The sequence below is a fragment of the Natator depressus genome, chromosome 14 (genome assembly GCF_965152275.1).
Source record: "Natator depressus isolate rNatDep1 chromosome 14, rNatDep2.hap1, whole genome shotgun sequence".
In the NCBI taxonomy this organism is placed as follows: Eukaryota; Metazoa; Chordata; order Testudines; family Cheloniidae; genus Natator; species Natator depressus.
In genome coordinates, this window is record NC_134247.1 from 23,160,060 (window position 1) to 23,180,570 (window position 20,511).

At 50.0% G+C, this 20,511-nt stretch overlaps 1 protein-coding gene across 2 annotated transcripts in view; it reads left to right on the plus strand.

The window, feature by feature from the left end:
• The window catches only part of LOC141998955 (bMERB domain-containing protein 1-like), a 58,495-nt gene extending 38,877 nt beyond the window's left edge, over nt 1-19,618 (plus strand). Inside the window, exons 3-7 of one of the 2 annotated variants that reach the window (XM_074971961.1) lie at nt 4,451-4,524; nt 8,606-8,720; nt 13,732-13,805; nt 14,606-14,764; nt 16,301-19,618. In XM_074971961.1, coding sequence (XP_074828062.1) covers nt 4,451-4,524; nt 8,606-8,720; nt 13,732-13,805; nt 14,606-14,724 — 382 coding nt within the window. In that variant the 3' untranslated portion in view covers nt 14,725-14,764; nt 16,301-19,618. The remainder of the gene's footprint in view (nt 1-4,450; nt 4,525-8,605; nt 8,721-13,731; nt 13,806-14,605; nt 14,765-16,300) is intronic. The other variant, XM_074971960.1, reaches the window with a different exon arrangement.
• Nucleotides 19,619-20,511: the final 893 nt, after the last annotated feature.

The window sequence follows — 20,511 nt, forward strand, 5'->3', positions numbered from 1 at the left end:
ACATTTTCCAGTATAGATCTATATTTGCAAATTTGAAAAATCCATACAAATAAATGTACAGTGAAAGTCTCCAACTCATGGACTTAGATGCCATGGAGCTCAGATGCCAAGAAAGAAATTTTGCCTTAGAAATACCATTGGGACAGATAGGGCCTGATGCAAAGGCCAATTGAAATCAACAAAAAGACTCCCGTTGATTTCTGTGGGCTGTGGATCAGGCAATGAAGAGATGTAGTCTTGAGAAAGCAGAAGCTGGGGGCACTGGAAAAGCGCTGTTCTGATTATTGGACTTTAAAATTCACCCCAATTGTAAGCTTCAATGTAATAAATATGTGCAAGTTCATAAGATGTCCCAATAATCTAAAACTTTTTGATTTGGAAATCAACCATGGAAAATATGGTCAGGCTGTTTTTAATAAATGGATATTATGAACAAGGACACGAGACAGACAGAGAAGCTGGATTAGTGCAAACAAAAAGGACCTGCTGATATCGTTCAAGAACTGTTGAAATCATGCTTGGTAAAAGCAGAAGACATGGAACCAGAAGTTAATGGACCAAAATTGGCATGATGGACAAAATACTGAGGGGCTGAACTATGCTGTCCACGTTTTCCCTTTCTGGTTTTCTTAAAAAGAGACTTTGAAAAAAAAATACATCTTTATCTCCCATCTCCCGTCCCAGCTGGCATCTCTGCTCATCTTTTCTCATTTTCTCTGACCCCAGAATAGAAGGAACAGACCAGACTGAAAGGCTTTCTTCCTCTGACAGGGAAGTCATTAAGCCTTGCTCTTGTTCAAAGAACTTTGTTTTTCATTCATAAGTTCTGAAAATCATCACATCATCATGACATCCTGTCCTCAGCCCATCAGTGGGGTTACCTAATTGCCAGCACTGCAGAGTTCTGTTCCCTTCCTTTTGGGCTGCTTTTCATGCTCTTTCCTTCCTCCTATCCTGTCTCTCATTCTCTCGACTTTCCATCCAATCCTGAAATCAGCTGCATTGCATCAGCACAGCAAGATGAGAGTACTACAATCCCGCCCTAAGGAGAAAAAAACCCAATGGGATGACATCCCTGGCCTGAAGGGGAACCAGGGTCTAAGCAACAGGTGCAGCGGTTGACCTGCTAGCCAAAGCATCCATTTGTAACCGACCTGCTGTCCAGTGTTCCAAAGACATCAACAAAAGCTGTATTTCCGCCACATTTTCTATCCTATCTCTCCTTCACCTTTTGTGTGAGTGTCTCTATTAGAAACAGGAGAAGTAAATACCTTTCACCCATCAGGACTGAAACTAAAATTAACCCACTTTCCTTTTCATCCAATGAAGGTTGTTCTGAAAATAAAAGACTCTGATATTTTGCCTCCAAAAGGAGAAACACCTGACAGATTTTGATTGTGCAAAACAAACAATCATTCAGTATCAGTTTCAATATAAATGCTTGTTTTAATTTCTTGTTCTTTCTTGTGTTTGATCCATAAATTTTCAGCTTCACAATGAAAATTTGGGTGTTTGCCAAGGAACTGAGAAAAACCAAAACCTGTGTAGAAAGCCCCACCCCACACAAGAGCCAATGCCTGGAAGTTGAAACTAGACAAATTTAGACTAGAAATAAAGAGTACATGTTTACCGGTAACCATAACTAACCACTGGAACAACTTACCAGGGGGTGTGGCGAATTCTCCATCAGGGGACATTTTAAAAACAAGATGGGTTGTTTTTCTAAAAGATCTGCTCTAGTTGAAACTGGAATTAATTCAGGGAAGTTCTCTGGCCTGTGTGATACAGGAGGTCAGACTAGATGATCACAATGGTCCCTTCTGGCTGCATAATCTATGGATCTGTGTGTGAGAAAAATCATTGAAACTATAAGCAATTGATTCGATCATTTGGCCCTCGGGCTGGACAGCATGAAATATCCCAGTGCTGTTTCAGTGAAAAGGAGGGTGATTCTAAACAAAAAACTGGAAATCAAGTAATCAGCAAAAACCTCAGGCTGTTGGTGTTACGGATGGCATGGGGAGAACTGGCATTGTATCTGGGATGAGGGATCTAAGTTTGATCCAGTTTTGAAGGTGCACAAGGTCTATCAGGTACGTAGCAAGGGGCTTAGGGAAACCCCCATCTATTCAATCCCTCAGAAGGAGCACTCATTCATGGGTAGACTTTACTCATGTGAGTAGCCCTACTGAAGTTAAGTGACTAAGGATTTGCTGGATTGGGCCCTTAAATGAAGATACCAACATCTCTCCAGGGTTTTGTCAAACAATTGTTATTTCTTTTGTTTTCTTTGGTGATCGTACAATTGGATTGTAGCAAACGCATGGGCTAACGAGCTCCCTTTTCATTTAGATAAATGAATGCTCATTTCTACACTGCTCCTTTCCAGATAGCAAACCCAGGTGAGAAGCCAGCAGCTAATGATGCTCCAGCTGAAATGCTCACAAGTTGGGGCTCAAGCTGCTGAGAAACTTCATCTTCGGGAGCTATCATTAACTAAAGACTATTCCTTTTAACTAGAAACAATTCCCAAGCTAAGCGCTAGTGGCAGGCACCCCCAAGCACTGGGGCACTTTGAATCTGGATCCCAACTTGGCGCTTCAGGTACATTTGGATTGGAATCTTGATATCATTCCATTGGTTTGTGCCTGATTCTTGGCTATCTTATCACCATCACCCTCGCTGATTAACGGTGTACTGGTCATTTTAGCAGGGCATTGAAATGGAATTCTGCAGACAGGATTAGGTTGTGACATTATATTGTGTGCAGACTGGATGATTTTTCTTTTTTCTTGCTTAAACCTGCAGGCTTCTTATTAGAAACCTACAAATGTCCTGTTTTTCAAAATATGAATTCTGTTACATTTTTTAATTCCGCAAGGATTCTACTGTCTTACTTTCTATTTTGAACGCTTTAAAATTTCTAAATAAGTACAAAGAAAAAGGAATCCCTTTGACACGATGTTTTGGAAGCTGTCCACAACTGTCAGGACAGAGAGAATAAGCCAGGCTTTAATAAAGCTCCATTGTTAGGTCCCATTAGAATGATGCAATGATTGCTTTGACATGACCAATGATGCAAACCATTTAATACTCACAAAAGCTATAATAGGTCAACTTACAATCACTGCAGTAATTATTGTGGCGGTGCATGTCCACACTACCCTTCTTGGGTCGGCAGTGCGCATCCTCACCAGCAGTTCTTCCACCTACTTAAGAGGAGCAGTGTGGGGAGCAGGGGAAGCTGCCTGGGGTGTCTCATCCCCGGGCAGCAGGGTCCAACTGCCCCAGATTCTCCCACACACCCCTGCCTTCTCCCTTCCGGGAGCTGGGCAGCCTTGTCAAATTGACGGGGAGCAGGGTCTGAAGCCATCAGGGCTTCTCGCTCTGGCTCCCAGCTGGAAGCGGGGTCCATTCTCCTCCCAGCCAGGAGTGGGGTCCAGCTGCCCAGCTCTCCAAGGGCGGGGCGGGGTGGGAGGGGGAAGCAGGACTCTAGCTGCCCAGTTTTCTTGTTAATTTCAGGGTGCCTTCAGTGAAATTGACAAGACAGCCAACAGCTGATATAAGGGACTTGGTGTCTTCGCAGACACTGGGTTGCCCTAACTACACCAACATAAGCCTTATGCCTCCGTGGAGGTGGAGTTATTGTGTTGGTGTTGTAGGGCACTTACATCGGCAGGAGGAAGGCTGTAGTTTAGACACTGACAAATAGGCGCGGGAACTAGGGGTTTGGGGGGGGAGCTCCAGCACCCCCAGATTTTATGCAGGGCTCCACTCCTGGCCCTGCATGCGGGCTCCCAGCCCCATGCCTGGGGCTCTGCTTCTGGCCCCCAACATAGGGTCCCAGCTGCCACCCCGGCTCTGCTCCCAGCCCCACATGCGGGGTCCAGGCCCTTTGCCTGGGGTTCTGCTTCTGGCCCAACACAAGCAGGGTCCCGTCCCATGCCCAGGGTTTTGCTCCAGGCCCTGCACATAGGATCCCAGCTGCTGGCCCCGTGCCCCAGGCTCTGCTCCCAGACCCACACACGGGGTCCCAGCTGCTGGCCCTGAACCCAAAGCTCTGCTTCTGGCCCCACATGCAGGGTCCTGGCTTCTGCCCTGCACATGGAGCTCTGCTCCCAGCCGCACACACAGGGTCCCAGCCCCGTGCCCAGGGCTCCGCTCCCAGCCCCGCACATGCGGTCCTGGCTGCTGGCCCTACACTCACCCCCAGCCTCGGCCCCCTTGCCCTATCCAGGCCCCTCCCCCCTCCCGTAGACACGGCCCTGCTTCTGGCCCCAGATCAGGGGGGACAGGGTAGGACAGGGGTAGGAGGGCTGGCTTTCAGCACCCCCACTAGTAAAAGTGTTCCAGCGTCATTGCACTGACATAATTAGATCGACATAAGCTGCCTTACGTTGGCCTGTGTAGTGTAGACCAGCCCTAAGTGGTTTTGTTTGTGTCTCTGCAGGATGGATGACATTCAGCTTTGCAAAGAAATCAGTCGGCTGAAAAAGGAGCTCCAGAAACTCATCGCACTCCCAGGTAAGGCCCAGATACTTTGGAAAGCTTCTGTGGCTTGATCCCAAAGCCCTTGAAGTTGATGGGAGTGCTTTTGATCAGGCCCTTTATTCCTGGATGTGCTCACACAAGGTAACAGGCAGGACTCCAGAAGTTCAGGCGATCAAGTCAGATGAGCAACCAGACATTTGGATCCAACTCTGAACCTCTCGAGTCTGCAAAGTTGGCCTGGGGCTCTTTCACAAAAGCAGCTCTTCTTGCAATATTGCTGGGACTTTCTTTTCCTGGCTAGGCTGGAATTGTCACTAGATCATCTCTTTCTGTGGTTGTTTGCCTCTTCCACTGCTTGTCCTGGTCCAAACAAGGAAGCGTCAAGAAACAAGAAAAGGAAAAGAAATAAAAATTGTTACCCAAATCTTTTTGTAAGCCATTGGTGAGTGTATGTTACAGGATCCTCTTCTGTGCCCTATCCACAGAGGACACAAGTCTGTTACAGGCCCAGCTACCCTCTCACATTGTGCAGGGTTTCTAGTTAACCCCAACCACTCCAAATGGCACCCCAGGAGCAGAAGGAGGAGAATTCTTGGAATCCCTTGGTAGAGGGCCCCTTTGGAAGTTTTCTATTGGTGGTGGGAGGGGAGTGAGGCCTTTAAAGGCAGGACCAAGCATCTAGAGTCATCAGATGTCGGTGTTGCTGGGGAAAACTCTCCTCTTCTTCATGTGTTACCACAAAACACAGCAGAAATTTAACACCAGCCTTTTGACAGCGAGGAGATGGGGCAGATGGCAGGCTGGCCTTGAGTTCATAGGAAATGCTGCAGGCCCTGGTGGAGGAAGCCTGCCAGAAATCACAGGGGGCTAGAGACAGCGAGCAGCTTGGCACGTGCGAGGAGCATCATACACCCTTCTGTCCTGGGGAGGGCTGTGCATTTCAGCACCTAAAAGCTCTTGTCCAGCCCGAGTTCAGAGAGGCGGAGATAGCGGAACCACCAGAGCCCACATTGTGGCAGGTATGTACTGGGAATGTAGCTAGTCTCTTTGTAAATAAGGGTTACGGCTAATGGATTCATAGTCATAGCCTGACAATTTCAGAAAGCCTCTCACTGGGTAACTGGACTAAGTACGTCCACTGAAAGGAGAGGGCCTCATATTCCTTTACACCAAGGCCTGTTTACACTGGCAGAGTGCAGTACCGGGGCCTTAACGTGTGTGAGGATCCAGTCCAGACAGTGTGGAGAGATCCCCGATATGGACATACCCAACATTCAGGTGCCCTTTGGAGAGAGAAAAACCAGCCAAACAGAAAATCAAAACATCCTCAGAAAGGAAATTCTGCCCTTTCCTCCCTATATCATGCAGCACCTTAAAACGGTGTCCTCTCCCTGCCCCCATCACTCTGCCGAGTTGCACTCCACCTCTTCCTTCACCTCTTCTCTCACTCTGGTCTTCAAGCTTTCTGCCGTGCCGTCTGGAACTCCTTATCCAACCCCTGGGTGCCCAGATTTCCCCCTTTCAAATCTTTCCTTCAAATGTTGACTTCTGGCAGATGCACCATCCTTCCACAGAGGGAAAAAGAGCATTGGGGGAGAAACAAAGCAAGACAAAGCCACACCCCACTCTCTAAAGGGTGTCTCCAAAGCCCATTGAAGTAAACGGGAAAAAGGTCCAAAGGCAGGACCTTCCCTTGCGTCTCCCAGTGTGTTGTGTGTGTTGCCCATCTCTTTCGACTGAATCCTCTTTGGACAGCAGCCAGGTCTTCTAGGCTACAAACAGCAGCAGCTCACTGTCAGTGCTTAAATAATCATGAGTAAAAATAACTTCATCGCAGAGCTGGTCACGTCAGTGTCATTAAGGAAATGGCTCCTGTCAGGCATTCCTAATTCAGGTCCCAATTAAGGAAACCACTTAATCATACGCTTTCCTGGATGGGAATGAGCCTAATACGTGCTGAAGTGTTTCCCTGTATTGGGGCCATAAACAGTAGGGTCTGGGCTTAAGTTTGTTCCAGCCACAAGTCTCACTCTGCAGATCTGACAGGTCCCAGGAGCTGCAATGAAGCATTAGAGAGCGCAGTGCTGTGCTGTTTGAATCCCTGAAGCAGGAAGGGTCTATACATTCGTCTCCTAGAACAGCATCTCAGCTCATTTACAAGACTCTGTTTGTTCTCTGCCTGGAGGGCATCTCGAGATCTGGGATGACTTGAAGCCTGAGTCTTTCTTGAGCCATATCACTGCTGTTTCAGGTATGGCTATAAACCAGGAACGTGCAGATTGATTCAGGTTAGAGATGGGCTCCATCCACAAAATGTAGGTCCCGATTCAGATTTTGAACCTGATCCTATAACTGAGGGATGTTCCGACTGGGGCAGGGGGATAGCAGGTCTGCCCATTATAAAGGCCGGAGCCATTTGTAAAATTTGGATCCAGCGAGTCAACTCAGGACATGCTGCAAATCTCATGAGAAACACTGAACTTGTGAGACTCGCAGTAGCGCTTCAAAAGATAGATCCAGCAGAGGTTAGGTTCAGATAAGAACCCCAAACATATGGGTGCTTGCCCAGGGCTTAGCCAAACCTCTCTAGGCTAGAAAGCTCACATGGCCGGGATATCTTTGACATACAAAGGCATATCAAGGTCGAGATGGAATCTGAAGCCAGCAAAGTTCAAACTACAAACGAGAAGCATATTTTTAAAAGTGAATATGCCTCACTAGAGCTTTTAACTCAAGTTAATTGACTGTCAATTAACCCAGATTAACTAACATGTTTGGACATCTATCTATGGTACTAATATGGCCCCCATTACTGGAGTATCTGAGCATCTTACGAACTTGAATTATTTATATGCACAACATCCCTGTGAAGTAGGGCAGTGCTATTAACTCCACTGTACAGATGGGGAACTAAGGCTCAGAGACTAAATGACTTGCCCAAGGCCACACAAGAAGTCTGTGGCGGAGCAGAGAGTTGACTGGAGACCTCCCAACAACCAGGCTAGTGCCCTACTCACTGGACAACCCTTTTTCTGTAGAGACATGCTAATCTGGAAACCCCACATATGTTTCCTCCAGGACACACATTTGTGGTTTACCCTTTGAACTGAAGTAGGATGTAAGAGAGGCCTGTGCTGATGGGTAAATTTCACCCGAGAAGTAGGAGAAACTTCTGTGGCCTACGGAGGCTGCTAACACTGTAGAATAATGATGACAATTCCTCCCATTCAGCCCCTAGCAGCGGTGTCTCGGGTCGATATATAGAAGGCTTTAAACTGCAAGTCAATACCCAGTTTAGGCACCGCTGAGATCCAGCCTACAGGTTTGTTCCACATCGCAGATTGCACTGTGTATTTACTTAGCTGGAGGAGGACTGCCGATGGAAAGCCACGTGGTGCTGGATTGAGTTTGGAAGTGGTTGCCTGAACTCTGGGGTGGTTTTAAAAAACACAGCTGCATACACAGCCAATCTCAGTCTTTCAGTAATTTATCTTTAATGCTGCTTAAATCATCTCCACATTTCTGTGTATTTACCAGAGTTTTATGTACATGGGACTTGAAGGTTGCCCAGATTTTGTGCACAGTGGAAAGGGACGCAGGAGGTTATCCAGGGTGCTGAGGGTTAGGCCACCCCTTGGGATTTCAGTGAGGATTTTAGCTAAAACTTTCAAAACTGCCTCGGAAATGGACATACCCAGTCCCTGTTGATTCTAATGGGAGATGGGGCATCCAGATCCCTTTAGCACCACTGAAAATCTGGGATCACTGAGAGAGATTCGATGGCCTGCATTATGCAGGACGGAGACCAGACTAATTATAATGGATCATTCTGGCCTTAGTATCTTTGAATCTGTGGATTTTCACGGAAAGTCAGTGGGACTTGTTCAGTGTGGGAGGCAGCCCAGGCTGAACAATGCTGTGCTGCTATTGTTCGTCAAGCTAGCTAGACCAAAGCCAGCTTGGGCAGGTCTACATCATGTGTTGCAGTCACACCTCCGCCTGCAGGGCAGACGTACGCTAAGAAGCCAGCCCTGCCTGCAGCACAGTTAGGATCGCAGGTTTCTATGTTTCGGTGCATTAGAACAAACAGTGGTTTGTGTTCTCCGTGCTGCAGAGAAAGAAAAGTCCAACGAGGAGAAGCAGAGGGAGGAGGAGCTGGTGCAGCAGATACACAAGCTGGTGGAAACCCGGGATTTCCTGGTGGATGACGTTGAATTTGAAAGACTGAGGTACCTGGATGAGCCAACTCAAGTGTGTTTGAAACTTGCAGGGGCTGGCAGAGCTCCAGCATGTCAGACTCCCAGCGTCTGCACTGGGGGCAGGAAATGCACAGAACAGCTCAGCGGCTAGGGAGCTGTGCAGGGTCGGATTAAGGCAGCCCGGGACACTAGACACATCATAACACTGCCCCCCAGGGCACTACCTTCGCAGCCCCGCCTCCGCACACTGTGGCTCCATCCCCCACATGGAGTGGCTGTGTCAAGGGGACACCTTCCAGAGAGGTAGGGACAGTGGCATACCCTTATCCTTCCCCAGAGTGGCAGGGGGGCAGTAAAGCGGCTCCCCTGCACTCACTCCAGCAGCCAGGTGTATCTGTTTGGGTGGGCCAGCCCCACTGCACTCTTCTCCTCTTGCCACGTGCTGAGTCTTCTGTTGGCAAGGTTTTGGCAGGGGATCCCCAAAGCGGTGGGTCCTGGAGTCAATACCCCATTGAGCTGGTATGGGGCAGTTCACACCTCTCAGAGCTATTGTTTCAGGCTGTCTGCAGACTCAGGCAGACCATGCAGCATCGATTACACTCGGGTCACATTTTTGAGCTTTTCTTCAGACTCCTTATTAAAATGAAAGCTGAGATTCCGATGTAATCGCATGACTAGGAACTGGGACCACAGGTATACGGTCTGCAGTGCTTATGCCATAAGCCGGCCTAGAGGTGTAGAATGGGGCAGAAGCAGAGGAAAGGCAATGTGCACTGGTGGTGATAGAATGAACATAAGAGCGGCCATACTGGGTCAGACCAAAGGCCCATCTCGCCCAGAGTCCTGTCTTCCGACAGTGGCCAACGCCAGGTGCCGCAGAGGGACTGAACAGAACAGGTAATCGTCCAATGATCCAGCCCCTGTTGCCCATTCCCAGCTTCTGGCAAACAGGCTGAGCAGGACGTGGCTTTAAGCAAAGGGGCAGCTGCTAGCTATGGGAGTTGAGCAGGGGGTTGGACTAGATGACCTCCTGAGGTCTCTTCCAACCCATAGCTTCTATGATTCTATGACATGCCAAGTCTGTGCAAGAAGATGTCCTGAAATGCAAAGGGTGGGGTAACTCCAAGCCAGGTCTGTCTGCACGAGGGGTTCGTAAGTTGCTGCAGAGCCCTCAGTCATGCCGCAGCAGGCAGGAAGCAAGGGCAGTCAGGGCCCAGTCAGCCGCTGCAGAACGAAACCATTCAGGCCTGTTCAAAGCTGAGGCAGCATGTGCCTCTGGCTTTCCCCAGGGCTCTGTGTTCTCCTCAGCAAGCACGGCACCCCTGCAAGCCTTCGCTGAGGATTCAAGCGGAATGTAATACGGTTTTTGGAACACGTCTCTGCTTGCAGACACCAGTCACCTGAGCTCTGCCGTCGCACGCAGTCGCCCATGGGTGTTGTGCTGGGGGCCTGGGGCATTCCTGTTCGTCATGCCATCTGGACAGCACATTGCAGCCCCTCGCTTGCACGCTGCTGAGCCGTGCTCTGCCACCTGTTGGGCAAACTGAGATGTCTCCTTAATTCTGCCACCTACGGTGCATGCCTCCTCGGGCTGGCGCCTCCACCCCGCTGGATCTGTTCGCCGGGGCTTGGGGGGCTGTGGTCGCTCGTTGTTACTGCTGGCCCCAGTTAACCCGGGGGGACGTGAGAAATGAAGGGAGGGCCAGACTGTTGCTCAGGTGTGTGTGCGATGTGGCGAGGTGCTGCAGGTAACTCCTGGGGACAGACAGCGCTGGAGGTGGCTTCCGCAGGAGTTACGCTGCGGGTGGTGGGACTGCCTCCTTCGCTGTGGGGTGCAGTAACTGCAGAGTGATAGTCAGGGACAGGGGAACCAATTAGGAGATGACCCCATGCCCGGCCCCACCCTGCCCTGCCCTGCCAAGCAACCATTTTTAAAGATCCTGAAATGTTCAACTAACTGACACCCGCCCCCCCATCTCCCTCCATGGAGATTTAGATCACAAAATGGCCTCTATGCCTTCTGCTTTCACCGCACCGTGCTTCTGCGAGGCAGTGTATCTCTGTCTGTCTGTCTACCACATGTATAGTGCTGGGCACTGTATCTTGGCATCAAATTCATTTTCCAAGCTAACCATCACCATGTAATCTGACATGGCCTCGGCTGATGCCATCATAGGGGCTGGGGCTTTTTGCTTGGAGAAATATTTGTGGGGAGGAGGGGAGTTATTTTGTTTTGCTGGTTCCCCTTCCCGCATTGTCATTCTTCAGCTTCAGTTACTGCAAGCAGGCTTCTGTGGAAAGATGAGGTCTGCACTGAACACTTAACTAAAACCCAGGCTGATTTCTTCCCGTAGGAGCCAGATTGCTGGGCTAATTTTCCCAGAGTCTTTGTGGAGTGGCCAGTTTCCTATAAACCCTTTACTGGCTGGATTTTAGGGGCAGCCTATCTGTCCCTTCCCCCAGAACACCCTTCTAGCCTCCCTGCCAGTTAGCAGTTAAAGAGCTCTAAAGCTACCATGTCCCAGAGTGTACAGGGCCAGTGGAAATCCACAGGCTCATGCACTAAGTCTGGTAAACCAGGATGACTGGTACTGTGCTGACATCATTGTGGCAGGACTGTGGCGTGCTCTCAGCCCAGAGCTCACCAGCTCCAGCTCTGCCTAGCTTGTGAAATCTGACCAGATCACAATGCATAGCACGGGCCTGTGACCTGGTCAGATTTCACTGGTGACCTGCCACAAGAGGTGAGCTGATGGGTAGACTCTGAGAGGAAGGTGTTTCCTTTTACTGCAGGTGGTATGCACGAGGGTTGGTTTATTATTTGTATAACGTAGAACGGAGGTGCCCTAACCAAACTCAGGGCCCCCTTGGTGCTAGGACCTATACAAACATAGTGAGAGACAGGCCCCGCCCCAAGAGCCGACAATCTAACTAGACGAAACAAAGAGTGGGAAGGGAAATAGACACAAGGAGAGGTGAAGTGACTTCTTTACATTCATACAGCTGGTCAGCCAGGAACAGAGCCCAGGTCTTCTGAGTCCCAACCCAGTGCTCTATCCACCAGTACTATACACAGACATGAACACTGGGCTCAGCTTTGGAGAGCTCCCTGCCAAGTGGAAAACGTTTAAGAGGTCCAGGGCTGGGACATTGTTGGATTATTGTGGGAGCGGGCGGATGGCTAGGAAGTGGGGTGAGGGAGAATGACACCCCAAGAGTCCAGAGGGGTTATGCTGCAGGCTGGTTTTCAGTGTCTGAGACGTCAGCTAGGAAACATTAGAGGTTGGGGAATGTGGAGGTTTCTTGGCACTAGGCAGAAATGAAGGATTGCAAGACAGGGAAGCACAAGACAAGACACCCCCTCCACACAAGGACCTTGCTTTTGAGGTTTAGCGGACAAAGCTAACCCACGTTGGTGCAGGGAGAGTTCTGAGCTTTAGCATCCGATTCTCTCCTCTGTGCGCTGTTAGGTGTATTGCTGATCTATCATAGCTAAGTGGAGATCCAGTCACTAACCCCCATCCCTGCATGGAGAGGCAAGTCCTAAAGCTGTCTGATCAGGCGGTCCAGCTGACATCCAGTTCTGCTGGGCCAGGCCCCACCCCGAAATGCCAGACAGGCAGAGAGCCCTGCACTATTGAACACACTGTGTGTGCAGAAAGGAAACCAACTGAAGATGTGAAAGTAACGTGGCTAATTCTAATGTGTTGACACCAATATCTCACATGAGAAGGGGGGGGTCACCTGGAGAGAACAGAGGCTAGATGGCTTACCACTTAGGTCCATGCTGGGTCAACAGGAAAGGGTTTTATGATACACTGGGGAAACAATAGCTCTTAGCACTTGGAGGTCAGTCGCCATCTTCAAAGTGTATCCACTGGTCGTGTGAGTCACAGGTGCCCCTCTGAGCTGATCCACACAGGCTTTAGCTCAAGCTATGTAGCAGCTCCTGCTTTTTGCTCTGGAGGCCCCCGGTTCGATCCCCAGTGCATTGGCCAAGATGGCAGCTGTCACAAAAGCTGGGATTTTCAAAGGTGCCAGTCCCCACTGAATGTCCCAGACAGTAGCACACTGGCTGGTGCCACTGGTACAAGTTGAAATCTGCCCCCTTCTCCCATACACTCACTCCACAGAGAAGTGAAGAGACTTGCCTGTGATTGCAAAGGAAATCAGATGGTGAGATGGGATCAAAACTCAAGATCTCCTGGCTCCCAGTCCTGTGCTCCAATCAGACAATGCCTCTCTGGCTCAAAACTGGGTGACTATATTTTAAGCCCTGTCCTGTCCCATCCCGACTTCTTTGGCAAAAATGGGTATTTGTCCTGTTTGCTCTTGTCCACTTGATCAGTTGGCAAGAACAAATGGGACAAATGCCCACTTTTGTCAAAAAAGTGGAATGTGGAGTGGGGGGGGGCGAGTGGTGATGCCAGCCCTCTGCAGGGGGGGGAGTCAGGGCTCGGGCAGGGGACAGGCAGGGCTTGGGCAATCAGCGACCCCAGCCTCATGCGGCGGGGGGGGCGGGGAGAGGAGGCAGAGCTCAGGCTAGTGGCTCAGACCAGTCCTGTGCGGGGAGGGGAGGCGGGGGCTCGGGAAAGCGGCTTGGGCCAGCCCTGTGCAGGGGCGGAGGGTTGGGGGCGGACTAGCCCCACGTAGTGTCCCGTTTTCCCTTTGAGAAATATGGTCACCCTACCCAAAACGAGCATCTGTGGGTACGTCTACATGGGAAAAAACACACCCAAGGCAGTGAATCTCAGAGCCAGGGTCAATTGACTTGGACTTGCACTAAAAACAGCAGTGTAGACATTCCCGTGCAGGCTGGACCCCGGGCTCTGAAACCCAGCTAGGGGAGGAGCTCAGAGCTAGGCTCCAGTCTGAGGGGGAACGGCTACACTGCCACTTCCAGCCCAGAAGCGCAAACACCTCAAGCCCATGTCAGTTGACCTGGTGTCTGAGACTGGCTGCCGTGGGGTTATTTTGCTGTGTACCCTGAGTGGTTCACTGGCCCATTTATTAAGCAAGAACCAATTTCCTCCTGTCGCAGGGAAAGAGAAGAAGACAAAGAAATGGCTGAATTCCTGCAAACGAAGCTCTCCAAAAGCTGCCTCCAGAAAGCAAGTAGGTGCCTGATTCATATTATTCATCACACAGACATCTCTTTGGCACTTTATCCTGTTTACAAAGCTGGCTAGTCCCAAGAATTAATTGCTATAAACAGACCAGCGATTTTTACACTGGGACCATATGCCACCAGAAGAAAGAGGGGGAGGGGAGTTGCAACTCAACAGAGGGGCTATTGCCCGTCTCTGATGCCTAAGTGTCATATCCCAGGAAGATGACAGGTTGATATACATGTCACGGTTCTGCTTCTTGCCTGGATTTTCCACAAAGATGCTTTGGGGGCTGGTTGGGGTGGCTGTCCCCTCTGTGGTTCAGATATTTAACGTGTCTGCTATTCTACCCAGCTACTTATGTGGCCCCCATCACCCTGTTGTCTGAGCACTCCCAGATCCTCAAAAATAAAAATAGTGATAGTCTGTCTCCCATGTTCCATCTAGGGTCATTCAGAGCAGATCTCCTTCTTCTGGGACTCTTCCTTATCCACAGAGGAGGCAGATCATTGGCCAAGTGAGATGTGCACATCCTTGGCAATAATAGAGGCATTTTCCATCCATGACTGTTTGGGAGGCAAGTCCAGTCTGGGCCCACTCGATCGCATCTGAGATCACATGGGACATGTCTCATGACTCCTAAGGACATATGTCTCAGCCCTGGTCATTTGGGAGGTACATCCCAGCCCTGACCTCTTGGGACCCAGGTCCCATCCAGTGAGGGAAGCCCTACGAGGTGACACTGACACTAGCCCTCCTTCTGGTCTTTTGCTGTTGACCATTACGATAACAAGATCTTTTTAACAGCCTCTGTCAAAGAGAAGAAGATGATGTCCAGAGGACAGCAAACCTCCACACCATACATGACCAAAACAGGCCTCACCCTGCTCAAGGAATGCTGCGGTTTCACCTGTTCCATTATGTAGACTCACTCCCTGGTCTCCTCTGCACAGGACAAGATCATGGGTAACGTAGACCTCCCTGCTCTCAGAGAAGCCAACCCTGAAGCCAGCAAAATTTCCTCATGGTCCCGCCCTTACCGTCGTTCTTTGGGGAGCCCCGTGGAGCAGGAAATGGGTTTCCTGCCTGTTGAAATATTTTGAGAGATCAACAAATATTCCTGAATCGGGAACCAAAATGCAAAATCTCTAAATCTTTGCAAACTTGACTTGATGGAAACATTTCTATGTTTTAAAAAACTTTTTAAAACTATAATTAGCTTAAAATTTGAGAATGAAAAAATTTTTTTTCACTTAAATTAGCTTGCATTTCTAAACACCAACCAGAGTTTTACAGTTTTGACATGAAACGTTTCAACAATTTCCAAAAAATATTTCCCCCCCCAAAATTTGAAAAACTTCATCAAAACCACCTCATGAAAAGTTGTGGTGTTGACGACTTGGCAGTTTCTGATGGAAAAATCCCCGACCCAGCTAAACAAGGGAAGGCCTGGGCTGTCCTGACCTTTCCTCTTCAGTACACTCCCACCTCCACCTGCTTAGATGCCACTGGACTTATTTGTGTTTAAAGAAAGCTTGGGTGCTGGAACAATTTGTATACTGGGGGTGCTGAGAGCCACTGAACCAAACTGTAAACTCTAGATATAATGGAAAACCATTTCAAGCCAGGAGGTGCTGCTGCACCCCTATTTCCAGCACCTATGAAAGGAAGGATCCCTGGGTCAAACTGATCTCGCGCGTGGTGTAACTGACGTCGGTGGCATTACAGCACAGATGTAACTGGCCCTCTGTCTTTTTCACCTAACAAGCTGAAAGCTTGAGAAATCAGCCGGTCTTTCTGTCCAGTAGGTCTGTCTGTCCAGCCCAAAAACTACTCTAGCCTGTCCCTCCCATCTTCCTCTCATTAGCAGGTTACCTATAAGCCACCAAGATCTACAGGAGTTACCTAGCATTGGCAACAACAGAGCGCACAACCGTAAGACCTTATTTTACAAACAGAGTTTCTTAAGGACAGAATAAAAGCAATGCTCTGTAACACTACTCTACCCCAGGGAATGTATATGCATAACTCCTACTGATGCTGTCAAGAGACTGATATGCTAAGGAGACTAGCAAACTAGCTGTCCAAACACCATACTTTCAAACTGTGATTATTTTGTTTAGGAAGTGCCCAGAAGCTTTGATCAGGATTGGGGCCCTTGGGCTAGCCACCAGAGCTCAGACGCAGGGGTAGCTAGCTTGAGCCGAGACTCGGGTAGCTAGCCTGAGCCACTCCCATGCCACATCGATCCCTAGACACCAGGCTGTCCTGTCATTCTCGCTCGCGTTCTCTGGCCCAATGACTAGTTGCTGTCATTATGAATGTCTACGAATTGCCGCTGTGAATGATGAATAGTCACTGAGCCAGGGAAAGTGCATGAGGACAACTCTAGAGCCTGGTGGGGAGGGCACTGCCCACGTGGGATCAGCCCTTCAGTCGTGTGTGTGGGGGGTGGTTTGACTCCTGTGTCACATCCATTTGCTCTCTCTGCTCCTTTCCCAGCAGGCCTGCAGGCAGAGACTGTGGCTCCTGACAGCTTCAACCTCCCTTCATTCCTCATGCTTCCCACAGCAGCACAAAGACGGAAAGACATTTCCAAGAGGGCTGGTGCAAGCTTGGACGTTGGCTTGTTTTCTTGATGCCACTTAAGTGGGAGTCGCCTTCATGACATTAAAATCAAATTCCGTCTGATCTCAGCATGGACGGGGCTTATCCAGCAGCAGATCAGGTGCAATTGAAGTGGGTTTGCTTCTTGTTCTTAACTGAACAGGATCAAAAAAGACCTTGGAAAGTTTACATTCAGTGACCGTCGGCCCCGCCCCTCCCCACCCACCTGAAATACTGTGATGCTGCAGCTGGGTGTCAAGCACGCCTCTAGCTTCATACCATTTCATGGCTCTTTTGCTCTATGGGCTGCCTCCAAAGGACACGTTCTAGGAAAGCCTTGATTTTAGACATAGCTGCACTCTGCTTGATTGTCATGGGCTTTGTGGTTATGGGTAGGGCTGCAGATTTGTCACTGCATCTTGTATCAGAAGTCACAAATCAGGTATGGTCAATTTATAAAAGTCAGTGGTTTGGGATTGTGGATAAAAATTGCCATGACAAACGAGGAGGAGGGGTCCCAGGTGGAGTGTGAGTCCACCCCACCTTTATCCCTCAGTCAGTGGTGACTCCTGTCATAGAATCATAGGGTTGGAAGGGACCTCAGAAGGTCATTGAGTCCAACCCCCTGCTCAAAGCAGGACCAAGCCCTAATTTTTGCCCCAGATCCCTAAAGGGCCCCCTCAAGGATTGAACTCACAATCCTGGGTTTAGCACAACAACTGAGCCATCCCTCCCTGTCCCATGGGGCTGGGCCCTGCTCCCCACACTGCTACTTGGTACATGTGGTCTCAGTGTTGCTCAGGTTGGACTCGGCCATGCCTCCATCATGATAATGGAGGGGCAGCCCGGCCAAACCTGAGCAGTGCTGTGACCCATGCACCTGGTCACAATGCCCCGAGCGGAGAGCCAGGCCCAGCCCCATGGGGCAGGAGCTGCTGCTGTGGGGTGAGTTTATTAAAACCACAGACAAAAAGATAAGTCACGACAAGGAAGATCTTGGTATCTGGGACATTTTTCTCACCATGCCAAACCTGTAGTCCTGGTTTTGGGTAATGCTCGGAGAAAGGTCAGAGTTCAAGTCCAGGAGGGATGTCCGTATGGGTTTGAATGATAATATAATAATACCTAGCTTTTATACAGAGCTTTTCCTCAGCAGCTCTCAGTGATTTCCAAAGGAGTTCAGTACTATTCACCCCATTTTAGGGGTGGGGAAACTGAGGCAGGAAGTGACTTTGGCAAGGAGACCCAGCAGTAGAGCTGGGAATAGAAATCAGGTGTCCGGACTCCCAGTGCACTGCTCTGTCTACTATGCCACACCACCCACGTTCTCAACAGCTTACGTCCTGAGTACGGCCCTGCTGTGTTCAAACTGGGGTGGGGCAAACTGGTTTTAAACTCAGTGGAGCACTGTGGGTTCTGTCCCAACCCCAGTGTTACTGGGTCCGTGATCCGGAGAGGAGAACAGGTGACGGAGCAGAGAGGAAGGAGAGAAAAACAGGGCAAATAGCAGAATGAAAAACACATAGAAAGCGATGGTGGGGAGAGAGGGATGGGAAAGGCACAGCAAGAAACTCCTACTGACAGCCTCGGTACAGTGGCTCAGCTGCTGCCCTTGGCTACACCAGCACAGCCCTATGGGAATCAGTGGGGTGACTGAAAGGAGAATATCTGGCCTAGTTGTAGCACCCACTTGTGCCAGTCTAGCCTTGGGATTCTTCTGCCTGGTAGCTGGCTGCCCTAGCTGCCCTGTGGCTAGAAACCCGTGTTGATTCTTTTCATTGACTCACCCTTTGGACAAAGAACTTAGATGACCTGGAAACATCATCTGAGAGGGTCAGAAAGGCCAGAGCTGCACCGGGTTAATCCAGGCCTCATTTTAACCCTTCCTATCCCACGCCAGTATGCTGCCATCACAGCCAGAGCCATTATTGCAGTAGCTCAGCAGGACAGATGCCTTCCTCCTTTTCTGGCCATGTGTCCTGCAGGGCTGGGGCTGCATTGCTCTGTCCATCATTGCTAGTGGAGGTTGAGGTCACTGCCATTTGAGCTTCATTCAGAGCGTTTCTACCCTGCCTGTGTTCTGCCGTTCGTACTGGCAAAGGTTTTCTCTGGCAGACATTTTGGAGCATCCTCTCCCATGCACACGGTGGCCTACGAGCTCTTTGCCTGACAGGCTGGCCCTGCAGCTCTGCAGCAAAGCCTTCCCAGCAATGCGCTGAAGCTCCTGTCTGCTTTTGCCTGTCAGTGTGTCAATTGCGGGCTGGCTGGTGGCGTGTCTTACACTGAGCTGATGAACCTGCGTGGTCACATACCGCTTCAAGCCTCCATGCATTTCCTGCTCCATGCACTTGGTGCCATTTTTATCCCAACTATGCCCCGCCCAGACAGTAATCCCCCCTCCATCCCGTCCGGAACCAGCTCTGAGTCCCTTGCATGTCAGTTAATCAGCACTGCCAAAACACAGAGCGTATCAGCCTGGCTTCCTCACCTTGCCAGCGGGCATCCCGTTGGCTTTTCCGTCTTGCTTAAATTCCTCTCCAGCTGGTTTATTCAGTGCTTTGCCTGTGTTTGCAGCCAGACAATACAGGCTCACCTAAGGGATGAGTTCAGTGGTCTCAGCCTAGTGCCTGCATTAATTACTTATTGGCTGGTTCATTCCCATAGATTAGTGCCTGCTACAATGGCAGCTTGGCACTTCCTAGAGTATGCAACACTCTGTCGCCGAGCTGCCGTGTCTCTGGGCTCGCTGAGCTGTGGCCCAGGCCGTAGCAAAGTAGGATAACGTCTCAGGCCATGAGCTACGGTATCCAGGCCTGATCTGGCTGCTTCCCAGCTGCTCTGTGACCCCTGGAGTGCTGTGGCCAAAGGGCCCCGGGCTGCTCTCCTGTCATACACCTTCTTGAATTTAGGTGTTGGTCGTCACCTGTAAAGCCCTAAATGATTGGGACCTGAGAGACCGCCCCGCTCCCCATGCCACAGTGCTGCAGTTGGGCTCAGTAGAGCTGCTTGAGCCATTGGCCCTTGGTCGCCAAGGGAGGGCGGTCTCTGTAAGAGACATTCAACTTGCTGCTCACGCCCAAACCTGGTCTGAAATGCCCCAAATGTGTGGTCCTTCAGGGCCCCCCAGTGCTGTCTGGCTCTTTGGGCAGGCATCTGAGGAGGGCTGAGGTGGCTGGATTGGGTGGAGGCTGGGGGGATTTTGATCGGTTTTGTAATCAGTGTTTTCTTCCTGTGGTTTTACTATGTTTGGGGGTGGGGAGGAGGGCAATATGTTGCTGGTTTGGCTGTGTAGTGTAATTTGAACTAACGGTGCAGTATGATCTAGCATAAAGGAGCACCCTGCTTTTCTGTGGCTCTATTTATACCCAAACAAATACACATATCTGGGAAGCCTGGTGCCAAAATCTGACAGCCCTACCCACAGCGATGCCGGGGACGTGGCTGTGTAGGAGCAGGGATTTGAGATGGCAGCTAAGGCTGGGCTCCCAACATCCATACAGACAGGCCAGTGGGGAACCTGCTCTGGTGTCATCCACTGGCTTGCATGACTCTGGGGCACATTTGCTGATAGCACAGGAGGACAGAGAAAGCCTCCAGCAGTCACAGTTCAATATCAGCTCAAGTCCCTTTGTTCACTTTCCTTTGCATAATTTTTTCTTTTGAAATAGTCTGGAAATGGCTTCAAACGCAGGAAATTGCCTCCAGGGTTTACATTTTTTTCCAGGGCAAGAAGTCCCAGAGTCTCCATTTTGATTTGTTGATCTTGCATTCTCTGTCCTCAGCATGTCTAAATGGTGCCGTTTATAGGTGAGGGGGTGGAGATGCTGGGGATGCCCCCCCCCAACCCTGCACAGGGCACTTACCCTTTTGCTTGGGAGGGGTGTGGGGGGAAGCGGGGACTGAGCTCCCCCTTCTCTTGTTCTTGCTCCTGCCCATCATCAGCTGATAACACAGCCCCCTCCATACAGAGGGTGGCAGCCACCAGCACCAATGAGCCCTGCCTCCTATTTCAATCTGCTTTAACCCCTTCCTGGGGGGCAAAACATTTTTTAAGAGCAATGGGAGCTGCTGGGTTTCTGAACCCGAGTTTCAGGGCGTGAGCCAGG